Below are 12,759 nucleotides of genomic sequence, written 5' to 3' on the forward strand. Positions count from 1 at the left end.
CCAGAAGAGGACAGCGCTTTCCATGGAATTGAAGCTAAGCGATTCCAGTCGTGAGCCTCCACGTGCGTGCTGGGAATTGGACTCAGTTGCTAACCACTGGGCCATCTCTCCAGCCCTTCTTTTTTTTTTTTTTGGTTCTTTTTTTCGGAGCTGGGGACCGAACCCAGGGCCTTGCGCTTCCTAGGTAAGCGCTCTACCACTGAGCTAAATCCCCAGCCCCATGAATTGATTTTAAAAGAATATTGCAAGCTGAATGTGGTGACATGCCACGAGATTCCAGCACTCAGGACACTAAGACAAGAGACAGAGGCCAGCTTGCACTGCATTAATGAAACCTAGTAGCAAAAAAAAAAAAAACAAAAAAAAACAAAAAAAAAAAACCAAAAACAAAACAAAAAAAAAAGCATAAAAACACATATTTCTAACTCAGGACACAGAGGCAGACGGACCTCTGTGGCTCAAGGCTATCCTGGTCTACATTGTGTGTTACAGGCTAGCCAGGGCTACATAGTGAGATCTAGTCTAAAAACCAAACAAAAAAACCTCGTTTCTGGGGCTGGGGATTTAGCTCAGTGGTAGAGCGCTTGCCTAGGAAGCGCAAGGCCCTGGGTTCGGTCCCCAGCTCCAAAAAAAAAAAAAAAAAAAAAAAAAAACCTCGTTTCTTTATTATTTTAGGGAATTTGGTTCAAAAAGTTCATGTCTTGGTTTTGTGATACAGCTTAGTGATACACTGTATCTATTCCCAGCAGCACAAGAGAAAAACAAAAATTTAAAAACTGCTTAGGGCTAGTGAGACGGCTCAGTCTGGCTGAGTTCACTGTGTTGCACAGGCTGCCCTCAGACTCTGCTCAAACAATCCTCCTGCCTCAGCACATGCTACATGGAAGCCCGGTGACCCGAGTTTGATCCCTGGACCCCACGTAAAGGTTGAAGGAGAGAACTGAATGGGCATATGTACCATGTGTTCTCACCCCCAGTCATAGAGCAACCCCCCCCCCCCCCCCCAAACACCCCCTACCACAACAAAGCCAGCTTAGTGGTGCTCCCCACAGGACCCCAGTTCAGTTCACAGCACCCGTGTTGGGTGGGTTAAGACGCACGCAGACATACGCAAACTAAAAAAAAATAAACCTTTACAAAGTAACAAAAAGTAACAACAACCAAACCGATTAATGTCAACTGAGTGGAGGGCGGTGCCTATGGGGCAAGAGGCTTGCTGCTGGGCTAAATAATGAGATCGGGGCCAGCCTGGGTTACAGAGTGAGATTTATCTCAGAAGAACAAAGCAAGCCAAAACAAGCTCATGTTTTTATTTCTATACGTAGCATCTATGTTGAAAAATTACAGTAATTTCCGTGGAGATTTCGATTCGCCTTCACCGCATAGCTTCTACTATAATTGGTTATTGCCTAAATTAAGATCTAGGTTCTTGGTATTATCAGGAAAAAAAATAGTGTGATTGATGTTTGTTTTAATAGTTTGTTTTATTTTTTAATAATTTGTTTATTTTTATCTTATGTTATTTACATTGGTGATTTGCCTGCATTTCTGGGGGCTGCTGGATCCCCTGCAAACTGGAGTTAAAGAGAGTTGTAAGCTGCCTTGTGGATATTAGAAATTGAACCCAGGTCCTCTGGGAGAGCAGCTAGTGCTTTTAACCACTGAACCATCTCTTCAACCCCCCATTTTAAGTTTTAAGATTTTTGTTTTTATTTATACAAGTACACTATAGCTGACTTCAGACACACCAGAAGAGGGCATCGGATCCCATTACAGATGGTTGTGAGCCACCATGTGGTTGCTGGGATTTGAACTCAGGACCTCTGGAAGAGCAGCCAGTGCTCTTAAGTGCTGAGCCATCTCTCCAGCCCCTGCCATTTTAAGTTTTAAAAGGGCAGTTTTTATTATTATTAGAGTATCTTTTTTTTCTTTTAAGATTTATTTATTTATTTAGTTTGTAAATGAGTACACTGTAGCTGTCTTCAGACACACCAGAAGAGGGCGTCGGATCCCATTACAGATGGTTGTGAGCCACCATGTGGTTGCTGGGATTTGAACTCAGGACCTCTGGAAGAGCAGTCGGTGCTCTTAACCACTGAGCCATCTCTCCAGCCCCTTTTTTTTCTTTTAAATATATATATATGATGCAAAATTACCTTAGTTTTGTTAACTGGACTCAGACATTCTTGTCAGAGGTTCTGTGCTGTAGTTAATTACACAGTTAAATGTCACTGGGTTTTAAGCGTGTCTTCTCTGTCTTTACCTTTAGCTGCAGGGGTGCAGATGAATCAAATTGTTGGTCTCGGCATATCAACACAGAGAGCCACTTTCATTACATGGAACAAGTAAGTGCTTTGTGTGTCCACAGTGCTTCAAGGGGTTGGCTGCTTGGGGAACCTGTCTGGGGAGTTATCAGTTTGATAATGGAGAACAGTTGTATTTGGCTAAGAGAGTTTAGAATGAGCCTCCTTTTGGCTCATATACTTTGCTGGTCATCTGAGCTTAACTTACTTAAAATAATGAGAAAGAAGCTAGGCATGGTGTCCACTTCAGTAGTATATATAAAAATACCACACAGTAGAGCAAGAGAAATGGCTCTGAGGTTGAGAACACCGTCTGCTCTTCCAGAGGTCCTGAGTTCAATTCCCAACAGCCACATGGTGGCTCATACCCATACAAAATGAGATCTGGTGCCCTCTTCTGGGCTGGAGGTATATATGCAGACAGAAAGCTGTAAACATTAAAAGAAAAAAATAGCCAAATATGCAACATTCAGGGAGAGGTTTATCCTTAAAAGGGAAACACAGACACACACACACACACACACACACACACACACACACACACTAACAGAGACAGCAGAGCGGTACATATAGTTCCAGCACTTGGGAAGCTGAGGCAGGAGGATTGCTTAAGCGGAGTCAGCCGGAGCAACACGGTGAGTTCCCATTTCAAGAAATAACAATAAGAGATGGCTGTTTTCATAAACGTTCCCGATTCTTGTCTTGTGGGAACACAAAGGTTCAGAAACTTGCTTTATACTTAAAGAGAGTCAGGAGTCCTAATGTGTCAGCAACCCAGCTCTCGAGTAGGAGTCCTCTTCTCCGCCTTGCTCATGTTAGTGTGTACCTTTGCGGCCTCTGAGGCCTGTGTGCTGTAGACACCATCGAGGCACTGTCATAGCTGCCAGGTTGATCACCTTTGCTTTTCCAACTCTCATTTTCTGGACAAGAGACCAGGGAGACAACCGAAGCTTAGAAATTAATAGGTTAGGGGACTGGAGAGATGACTCAGAGGTTAAGAGCACCGACTGCTCTTCCAGAGGTCCTGAGTTCAATTCCCAACAACCACATGGTGGCTCGCAGCCATCTGTAATGAGATCTGATGCCCTCTTCTGGTGTGTAGGCACACATGTGGCAGAACACTGTCTATATGGCACATGCATAAATCTTTTTTAAAAAGTCAATTTTGAGCATTTGGGGGAATAAAAAGAAATTAGTAGGTTGTTTAAGGTCCCTCAGGAACTAGAGCCTAAGATTCCAGACTCTTTTTTGGCTTTGTTATTGTTTGTACCCCCCTCACCCCCCTCTTTTTTTTTTCAGTGCTGGGGATTGGACCAGGGCTTCAAGGGGGCCAGGCCAGCGCTCGTCCATTGAGCAGCACCGCAGCCCCAAATCATTTTGTTTTCTGTTCTTTTTTTTTTTTCCTCTTTTCTGTTTGATTTTGTTTTTAACTGTGAAGCCTGATATCTTTAATTACTCCTGTTTTGCCTTCAACATGTGTTTTCCCTCTACTTTTAAAATTAAAAGGGAGCTGGACATTGTGGTAGCCCAGGCCCTCTGTCCCATCCCTCAGAAGCTGAGTCTGGAAGATGGCTTAAGTCTGAGACCCAGCCTAGCTTCGTAGAGACACGTGTCAGAATAAAAACAGAAACAAAAAACTGTCCACTGTGCTTTCAGTCAAAGCTCTGGACTCTGTAGAACATCTTGAGCTTGGGCAGTCAGGTGACAGGGTGACAAGAACACTTTGGCTTGCAGATAGAATCAGTTGAATCCCCAAAGACCTGTATTCCTGCTGTATTAGGAGGAGGAAGAAACGTGGCCAGGCTTGGTGGCTCTCACCTGTGACCCCAGCACTCAGGTGGCTGAGGCAGAAGATGGCTACCAGTTCAGTTCATGGCTAGCCTGGGCTATACAATAAAACCTTGTCACAAAAACAAATTAAAAAACAAACAAACACGTAACTGAATAAATCCAAGTGCGCTGAGCTTCTAGTCAGTGGTGCCTTGCCCTTTGCAGGACGATGGATGTTTTGTGCATTGTAGAAGTTCCACCCCTCAGGATGAACTCAAATGTCTTCAGACATTGTAGAATGGCTCTCAATTGAGAATCCCCAGCAGAAGCCTCCAGAAGTAGCCATATTCTCTGGTAGAGACTCTGGAAGAAAGAGAAGCAGGCCACGGTTTTACAGTGAGCTTTTCTTCCCTCCCAAATTAAAAAGGACACAGGGCAGGAGGAAGGCTGGCAATGTGGTACCAAGGTAGATATGAGAAGTATATGTGATCGGAAGGTGGAGGTTGGAGAGAGTTCCTGGGGGTCGGGGAGAGGGGCTGGGCAGAGGGGGTGGGGGACACTTGCTGGAGATGTCCATATTGGTCAGAGTAGGAGGTGAGGTCATCGGTCCCCTAGTTTGCTTTTGTGTCATCCACAGCAGGAAGGACAAGTATTGGACAGCAGTTTTTAGTGTGACAGTGGGAATTTTAGCAGGTCAGGTTCTGAGCCAGTTCCGGTACCAGACTTCTGTAGCAGCTAAACAATTTATTGTTTGTTTTCTTGACTGCCCTTTATTTCTGTCTTGAAATGTTTGCATTTTATGAATTTTGGAAAACGTTTTTGGCAGTAGAATCTAAAATATAGACAAGTTTTGCAGAAATGGGTATGACCCCATCCTTGTTCGATGGTGAAATGATGGGGTTTTCTTCTGCTCACTGGGCTAGTGAGCCACTGTGCTGTGTCGTGATGGCAACAGCCATCTTTTCCACATAAATGCCAAACAGCAGCAGGATGGATGGTGTGCGTGCGTGCGTGCGTGCGTGCGTGCATGCGTTCGTGTTTTGGGTGTGTATGCACACGTAAGAATGTGTGTGAGCAGACATGTATAGAGGTTGAATGTCAAGAGTGAGTATCTTCTGTTGGCCTCCACCTTAGTTTTGAGTCTCTGGGTTACAAGTACACACTACATGTGACTTTGTACCCACTAGCCAGTTCCCTGGCAGGGTAGCTTTGAGATAAGCGTTTATTAAATAGCCCAGATTGCCCTCAGATTTGAGGTAATCCTCTGGCTTCAGCCTCCTGGGCTCTCAGATTGCAGGTACGGGCCAGAATGTCATGTTTTGCTTTTTCTGACCGTGGTGCAGTCCTGTCTTCGTGGCCATAGAAACTGATTTTCCTCCTGGTATTAATATCAAGGAGTTTAAAACTTTGAACAACTTCGTGTTTTCTCCTTGAGTTTCCTTCATGCTTTTTCCTCTTCTCCTGGGCTAAATCTTCTTTCTTCCTGTTTCATCCACAGCGCTTAGCTTGCTTTCTGCAGTGATTGTGCGTGGTGTTTCCTCCATTTTGCTGCTTTTGAAAAATCACGGCTCGTTTGTCTGTTTGTTTGCTGAGTTCTGGGTGTGTGCCACTTAGCAGTGTAAATGTGAGTCAAAGCCTGGCATCGCTCAGTAACTGTCAAGCTGCAAGGGCAGTAGCTCTTTAGGAACTGAATGCAAGGCTGATGTCACACCTGCCCTGGGGGATATTCTCCATTGCAAGGTGTGTAAACTCCCCTGTTCCTAGCCAAGCAGAGCTTCGATGGCAGCATTTGATGCTTGCGTTAATGGTTATTACTAATTGCTTTTGACATCAAGTATGTTAAGAGCCACAGCAGGGTATCAAGGGTATAAAGGATTGAAGGCCATTTGCTTATGATAATGTAATTCATGTTCCTCTCTGTTCTCTCCTTTTCAAGAGCTAAAACTGACCTAGTTCTGTGGTAGATGAGTATTGGTATACATGCCTTCACTTGGGAGCAACGTCTTGATCGTTTCCTATTGTATTTTGAATTAACCCTGTTTTCATCTCCTGATTTTCACCCCCTCTTCAGCCGTGCTAACCCTTCTTCTCTGCTGTGCTTGGCTTGCCTCAGGGCCTTTGAACACAGAAGAGCCATTCTGTCAGAACACCTGTGGTTCCTCGGAGCCAGTTCCACAGCCTCTCTTTTCTCCCCACAGGCAGGCTGTCCCTAGCTCACACTTGGGATCCCTGTATTTCTCCTTCCCGGGTCTTGTGTCTGTTGTCTGTAAGCCATGGAGTGATTGTTTTCTTTGAGTGCCATGGTAAAAGTACATTCACCAGGGCAGTGATACCTATGTTCTGTTCACAGCTCTGTCTCCGGCTTCTAGAACAATCCTTCATAAATGTTGTGGAAATCCATGAAGGACTGACCAGGGATATGGGCTGCTCAAGGGAATAGTACAGTGATGGTATCAGGAAGTAAAGATAATTATTGCAAGTATACATGTTACATCATATCAAAAGGACAGTGGTTTTGGGTAGAGTCTATTCAAAGTCTGATCCTATATGTTACATAATATTTGTAGAGTTTTTTGGGGGGCAGAGGGAGGTCTCACTCTCTATTCCAGTCTTAACTGAAATTCATGGCAGTCCTCCTGCATCAGCCTCTCCAGTGCTGAATAAGCCATGGTCCAGCTAATGTTGCATAATTGTTATGTCCTATGTTCGATTTATAAGAACCAAAGAGACTGCAATAGAAAGTTCCATTTAATTGGTTGTAGTTTGAAATTATGGTGCATCTTTTTTATTTGTTTTCTCTTTTGGAAGATCCTTTTTTTTCCTGTGCTAGGATTGAGCCTGGACCTCACACATTCTAAGTGTCCTGCCAATACCTCTAATGCTCTGTGGCCAGCCTTGAATGTAGTATCTGATTTACACTTTACTGTTTCCATCTTTCCTAGGAAAACAGGCCATCATTTTCACAACTTCATCAGTTGGCAAGACCTAAGGGCAGCTGAACTTGTAAAGTCCTGGAATAATTCTCTTATAATGAAGGTAACTTTTTTAACGAAATGTTTTTTTTTTTTTCTATAAATGTCTCTTAACTTTAGATTTAATTGTGGAGACCCTCCTTTTATTTATGTTTTAGGACATTAAGAGTAAAGAGGGCAGTAAGACACTTCCCCAAACAGTGAGACTAGTCCCCAAAAGCATTTGTGTTAGATTTAAGGGCTTTACTATTTATCGACCCTCAGGAAGGCTGGAGGGGCCCGTGGGGAAAGGATATAGTTAGTCTACATGGATGGAAGTGGCCAAACTGCGTCGTCCTTTCTCAGACAGTGAGTGGGTACTCACAGAGCAGAGTTCGACAGCTCTTCCCGTTACGCCTGGTGCCTTGTAGGCCACGGTAAAGGGTGGTGAGGATGTGAACTGTGAAAACAGTGGTGACGACACACTGACATTAACTGTATAGGAGCCCACACTGCTAAATATGCTGTTACTGAGAGGCAGAGCTCCTCAGATGGGGTGCAGCCCGAGACCTTTGTTGTTACTGGGCTCAGTGTTGCTGATGTCGGCTTTTTTCTTTTTTCTTTTTGGTTGTTTGAGGCAGCATTTCTCTGTGTAACCCTGACTGTCCTGGAGTTTGCTCTGTAGACCAGGCTGTCCTCAAACTCAGAGATCTGTCTGCTTTCCCTCCTGAGTGCTGGGTTAAATGTGTGTGCCCCCACTGATCAGTTCAGATGTTGGCTTCTCATGCCTCTTGGCTAAATGCCTTTTCAGCTACTGTAGTCTTCAAACTGGTGCAAGGAGAGTGTCTGGGGAATGACAGGTGGGTCCCCACCCACGAGACATTGATTCCAGGGATTGGAACTTCAGTGTTCTTGTGTGCACAAGCACCTTCACCTCCAAGCCATTTCCTGTTTGCTTTCACACAGGGTCTCCATGATAGCTCCCGACCTAGAGCTCCTTACGGAGCCCAGGCTGACTTTGAACTTGTCCCGCCTATCTCCCAAGTACTGAGGTTGACCTGTGCACCACTATAGCTGACTTCACGTCGTGTTTAAAAGCAGTTTTTAAAGATTTGTTTTTATTTTATGTCTATACCTGTCTTGTCTGCATGTGTATATTGTGTACCACATGTGTGCCCAGGGCCCACAGAGGTCAGAAGAAGGTGTTGGCTCCCCTGGAGCTGGAGTTACAGAAGGTCATGAGCCGCTATGTGGTGCTGGAACTGAACCCAGTGCTCTGCAAGGGCAGCAAATGCTCTTAACCACTCCAGCCTCTGTTTTTGTTCTCTAAGAAACTAATTAAGTTGGACGTGGTGGCGCACATCACTAATCCCAGTACTGGGGAGGCAGAAACAGGTGGACCTCTGTGAGTTCAAGGCCAGCCAGGACTACATAGTAATACCCTATCTTGAAAAGGGGTTGGGGAAAGAGAAAGAAAACCCAAGTACTGTTTTCTTAAAGATAATCTTTTGTTTTTAAAACAGCTATTGCACGGGGCCACCAAACTCCTACATTTTTTCAGTAGAAATAAAGTGATGTTAACGGTCAGCCGCTTCACTTTCACCACCCAGCATGTCACCTTAAGGTTGGTCTGGATTTTACAAAACCTGCCTGAGGTAAGAAAAGATTGTGTGTGTGGAGAGGGGATCACGACTGTGGGGAAGAAAAAAAATTTTTTTTTTTTTGGTTCTTTTTTTCGGAGCTGGGGAGGGGAAGAAAAATTTAAAGAATAAGAACACTAATCCGGCCTTTGGGGGAAGTACCCAATGATCCTGGGGTGGAAGACAGTCTCCCGTTGGTTCCTGCGTTTAAAGTGTTTGTGTTATGTCATATGTGTTGAGATTGACAGTGAGTCTGAAGCTAACCTGGGCTACATCCAGGAGCATTCTTAAAGGGGAAGCATTGTGCAGCTCTCCCTTTACCTGTCAGTCATTTAGTGAGCACGTGTGCTAGACCGGGTCTCCACTTTCTTGGTGAGTCAGGCGTGCCACAGGGGGCTGAACTTGAGTTAGGCTCAGGTTAAAGCAAAGGTGGTTAGGCTGTGTAGAGCCGGTGGTTCTTTCTCATTGCAGACCAGTTTTAGGGAGTACAGCACAACCTGGGCTTGACTGAGGTAATAGCCATAGATACCCAGAGTGCACTGTGGGATGAGGCGGAGGGACAGGTGGAGAGATGAGGACAGATGAGGTAAACCATGTTTCAGGAAATTATTATTTTTTTCTTGTCTATCCAGAATTACAACTTTTGTATTATCAGATTTAAAGAGATTTTGGCACCTTTCCCCGCCTTTGATGTGCATTGGTCTGGTGCTGGTGCTAGACCAATAGCTAGAGAATAATATTTTAGGTACTTGGGTGGCCTTCGGACCATGTGACCTGTGCCACAATTGCTCAGCTGTTAGAGCTTGAACAAATAAACCTAGCTGGATTCTACTCAGACTTCACTTATCGATTCTAATGTTTGAGTTCTATATAGTTTTTTTTGCCATAAAAATATCTGAGGTTTTTCATTATCAGGATACAAATCCTTCACTAATTTTAAACTGACCATCTTGAGGTTACAGAGACTGTCAGGAATTGCCACGGCAGCCGTGTAAGTTATGTTCAGCTGTTGAGATAAAACACCCTGACAAACACAACTGAAGGCTCATCATGGCTAATGTTCCAGGTCCCAGTCCTCTGAGGCAGGGGAGTACAGTGGCAGGCGCTTGAGAGCCAGCCACATGGATCCCTAGTCAGGACCAGAGAACAGGGGATGCACGATGCCTGCCAGTACTTAGCCCGCATTCTCTCTAGCTTTGATTGGGTATTTATTTATTTATTTATTTATTTATTTATTTAGAGACATGGTTTCTCTATACAACCCTGGCTGCCTTGGTATTCTGTGTAAAGACCAGGCTGGCCTAGAAATCACAGAGATCCACCTGCCTCCAGCACAAGTACTGGGCTTAAAGGTGTGTGCTCCCAGCCTGGCACTTTCCCTGTGTTTGCAGATGGGCCCAAAGCCAGGAATGGGAGAGCCCCCTTTGAGTTTCAGTCTTTCCCGCATCGATCAGCATAAGCAAGGCATTCCCCCACAGATGATTCTGGATTGTGTCGAGTAGACTATTAAACCTATCATGCCAACTCTTAACTGTTAGAATATTTGGGTAAAGTTTTCAAATAATAACTGTGCCTTAGATAAACTTCATTTGTCTGCCATTTTTCGAAGCTTAATTTAATTTTTTAGCCATTAAAAAAAGTGGAAGAAGCTGAGAGCTGGTTCAGTGATCAGGTCCACTTCCTGCTCTTGCAGAGGACCTGGGTTCAGTTCCCGTCACCCACACTACACACCACAGCTTCACAACGGCACCACACAACCACCCGTGGCTTCTGATCCGGGTAATCCAACACTCTCTTCTGGCCTCCACAGATAGATACCAGGCACATGAGTGGTGCCCAGACAGACGCACGTTCAGTCAAGTAAGCATCTGTCCACATAAGATAAAAGATGGAACTCAGATTGTTAAATGTTTGCTTAGTGTGACCAAGTGAGTTCAATCACAGCCGCACACAAAAGGGAGTCAGGGAACAGGAATGTAATCTAGTGCGGGAGCACCACAAAAACAAAACAAATGGTAATTAACACCATTTTGATCAAAGAACTAATATTCAGGTTTGGGCTCCCCACCAACCTACAATTGGGCAGCCATGCCGCATTCATATAGAGAGGCTCTGTAAAGCTCCCCACATACAATTGGGCAGCCATGCCGCATTCATATAGAGAGGCTCTGTAAAGCTCCCCACATACAATTGGGCAGCCATGCCGCATTCATATAGAGAGGCTCTGTAAAGCTCTCCACGTACAATTGGGCAGCCATGCCGCATTCATATAGAGAGGCTCTGTAAAGCTCTCCACATACAATTGGGCAGCCATGCCGCATTCATATAGAGAGGCTCTGTAAAGCTCTCCACCAACCTACAATTGGGCAGCCATGCCGCATTCATATAGAGAGGCTCTGTAAAGCTCCCCACATACAATTGGGCAGCCATGCCGCATTCATATAGAGAGGCTCTGTAAAGCTCTCCACGTACAATTGGGCAGCCATGCCGCATTCATATAGAGAGGCTCTGTAAAGCTCTCCACATACAGTTGGGCAGCCATGCCGCATTCATATAGAGAGGCTCTGTAAAGCTCCCCACATACAATTGGGCAGCCATGCCGCATTCATATAGAGAGGCTCTGTAAAGCTCTCCACATACAGTTGGGCAGCCATGCCGCATTCATATAGAGAGGCTCTGTAAAGCTCCCCACAGGACCTGGAAGTTGCACAACCCCCTGTATGCTTCCATCATCAGGAAGGGGAAGAAGCTGATGCCCTTAGAGAAAACTGTCTTAGCAAAATGATGACGTAAACACAAGCTAACAGGATTAGTCTTCCTGTTGCTTTCCCGAGAACATACTTAGTACCCGGGCTCCTCGCAGCCTAAGTCCTTTTGAATTGATGCACGGAAACCTTTTGTATTGGGGGCTTTTTCACTGCTCATGTGTGTGTGTGTGTGTGTGTGTGTGTGTGTGTGTGTGTGTGTGTGTGTACGTGTCTATATGTCTGTATGTGTTGCCACATGTGGGTGCCTGTAGAGGCTAGGAAAACAGGTTGGATCCTCTAGAACTGGAGTTACAGATGGTTGTGAGTGAGTACCTCAGAAGTGCCTGATGCGGCTGTTCTCGGAAGTTCCTTTAACCACAGAACCATTTCTCTCTTCCCTTCTTCCCTCCACAGTTTTTAACCCTCTGACTCCTCTCTTGTCTTTTTCACTCCCTTTCAAATCATGATCTGTTTTTTCATCATTATTAATAAATACATATGTATATATGTTCCTATAAATACAACCTGCTAAGTTAAGTGTGTGTGTGTGTGTGTGTGTGTGTGTGTGTGTGTGTGTGTGTACGTGTACTTAGGGCTCACCCCTTTGGGATTGGATAACCTATTAGGGACTCATGCCCAGAGAATACAGATTCTTTCTCTCAGTAGCCAGGGCCTAGAGCACTTCATCCATGGGGCATCCATGTTGGTATATAATGGTGCAAAGATAATCATGCAGATCTTATTTGGTAACCATGTTGTTGTGGTTTCATGGGTACAGCTGCCCTGTAATATGTAGAAGACGCTGTTTTGCAATAGATGTCTTAGTCCTCTGGCTCCTTCAATCTTCCCAGCCCCTCTTCCACAATGAGACTTACATGTAAGAGTTGTGTTTTGAGTGTGTCCGGTGGAATTCACACCTACAGTCAGGTTGTGTTGTACGTGTATCAAATGGGGTTGTACACCCCTCAGTCCAACGTCCCTGTATATTTTGACTAGGTGACCAGGCATAACATTTTTTAAAAATAGGCCATTGTTTGGATTTACATCTTAAGCCATAGTATGATATTACTTTTTTTTAGCTTGTATAGTATATTTGTGTATTTAAACTAAAATATATACATACTGTGCTATTTTAAACTAAAAATGTAAAGTTTTTTTTTTAAAGATTTATTTTATTTATATGAGCACACTGTAGCTGACTTCAGACACCAGAAGAGGGCATCGGATCCATTACAGTTGGTTGTGAGCCACCATGCAGTTGCTGGGAATTGAACTCAGGACCTCTAGAAGAACACCCAAGTGTTCTTTTTTTTTTTTTTCAGAGCTGGGGACCGAACCCAGGGCCTTG

At 44.5% G+C, this 12,759-nt stretch overlaps 1 protein-coding gene across 8 annotated transcripts in view; it reads left to right on the top strand.

The window, feature by feature from the left end:
- The window catches only part of Gk5 (glycerol kinase 5), a 70,594-nt gene that overhangs the window by 12,062 nt on the left and 45,773 nt on the right, over positions 1-12,759 (top strand). For all 8 annotated transcript variants that reach the window (NM_001430550.1, XM_087563124.1, XM_087563121.1 and 5 more), the window contains 3 exon segments: positions 2,270-2,345; positions 7,016-7,109; positions 8,548-8,679. In NM_001430550.1, the coding sequence (NP_001417479.1) occupies positions 2,270-2,345; positions 7,016-7,109; positions 8,548-8,679 (302 nt within the window).

Source organism: Rattus norvegicus, chromosome 8 (assembly GCF_021556685.1).
Source record: "Rattus norvegicus strain SHRSP/BbbUtx chromosome 8, alternate assembly SHRSP_T2T, whole genome shotgun sequence".
Classification (NCBI taxonomy): domain Eukaryota; kingdom Metazoa; phylum Chordata; class Mammalia; order Rodentia; family Muridae; genus Rattus; species Rattus norvegicus.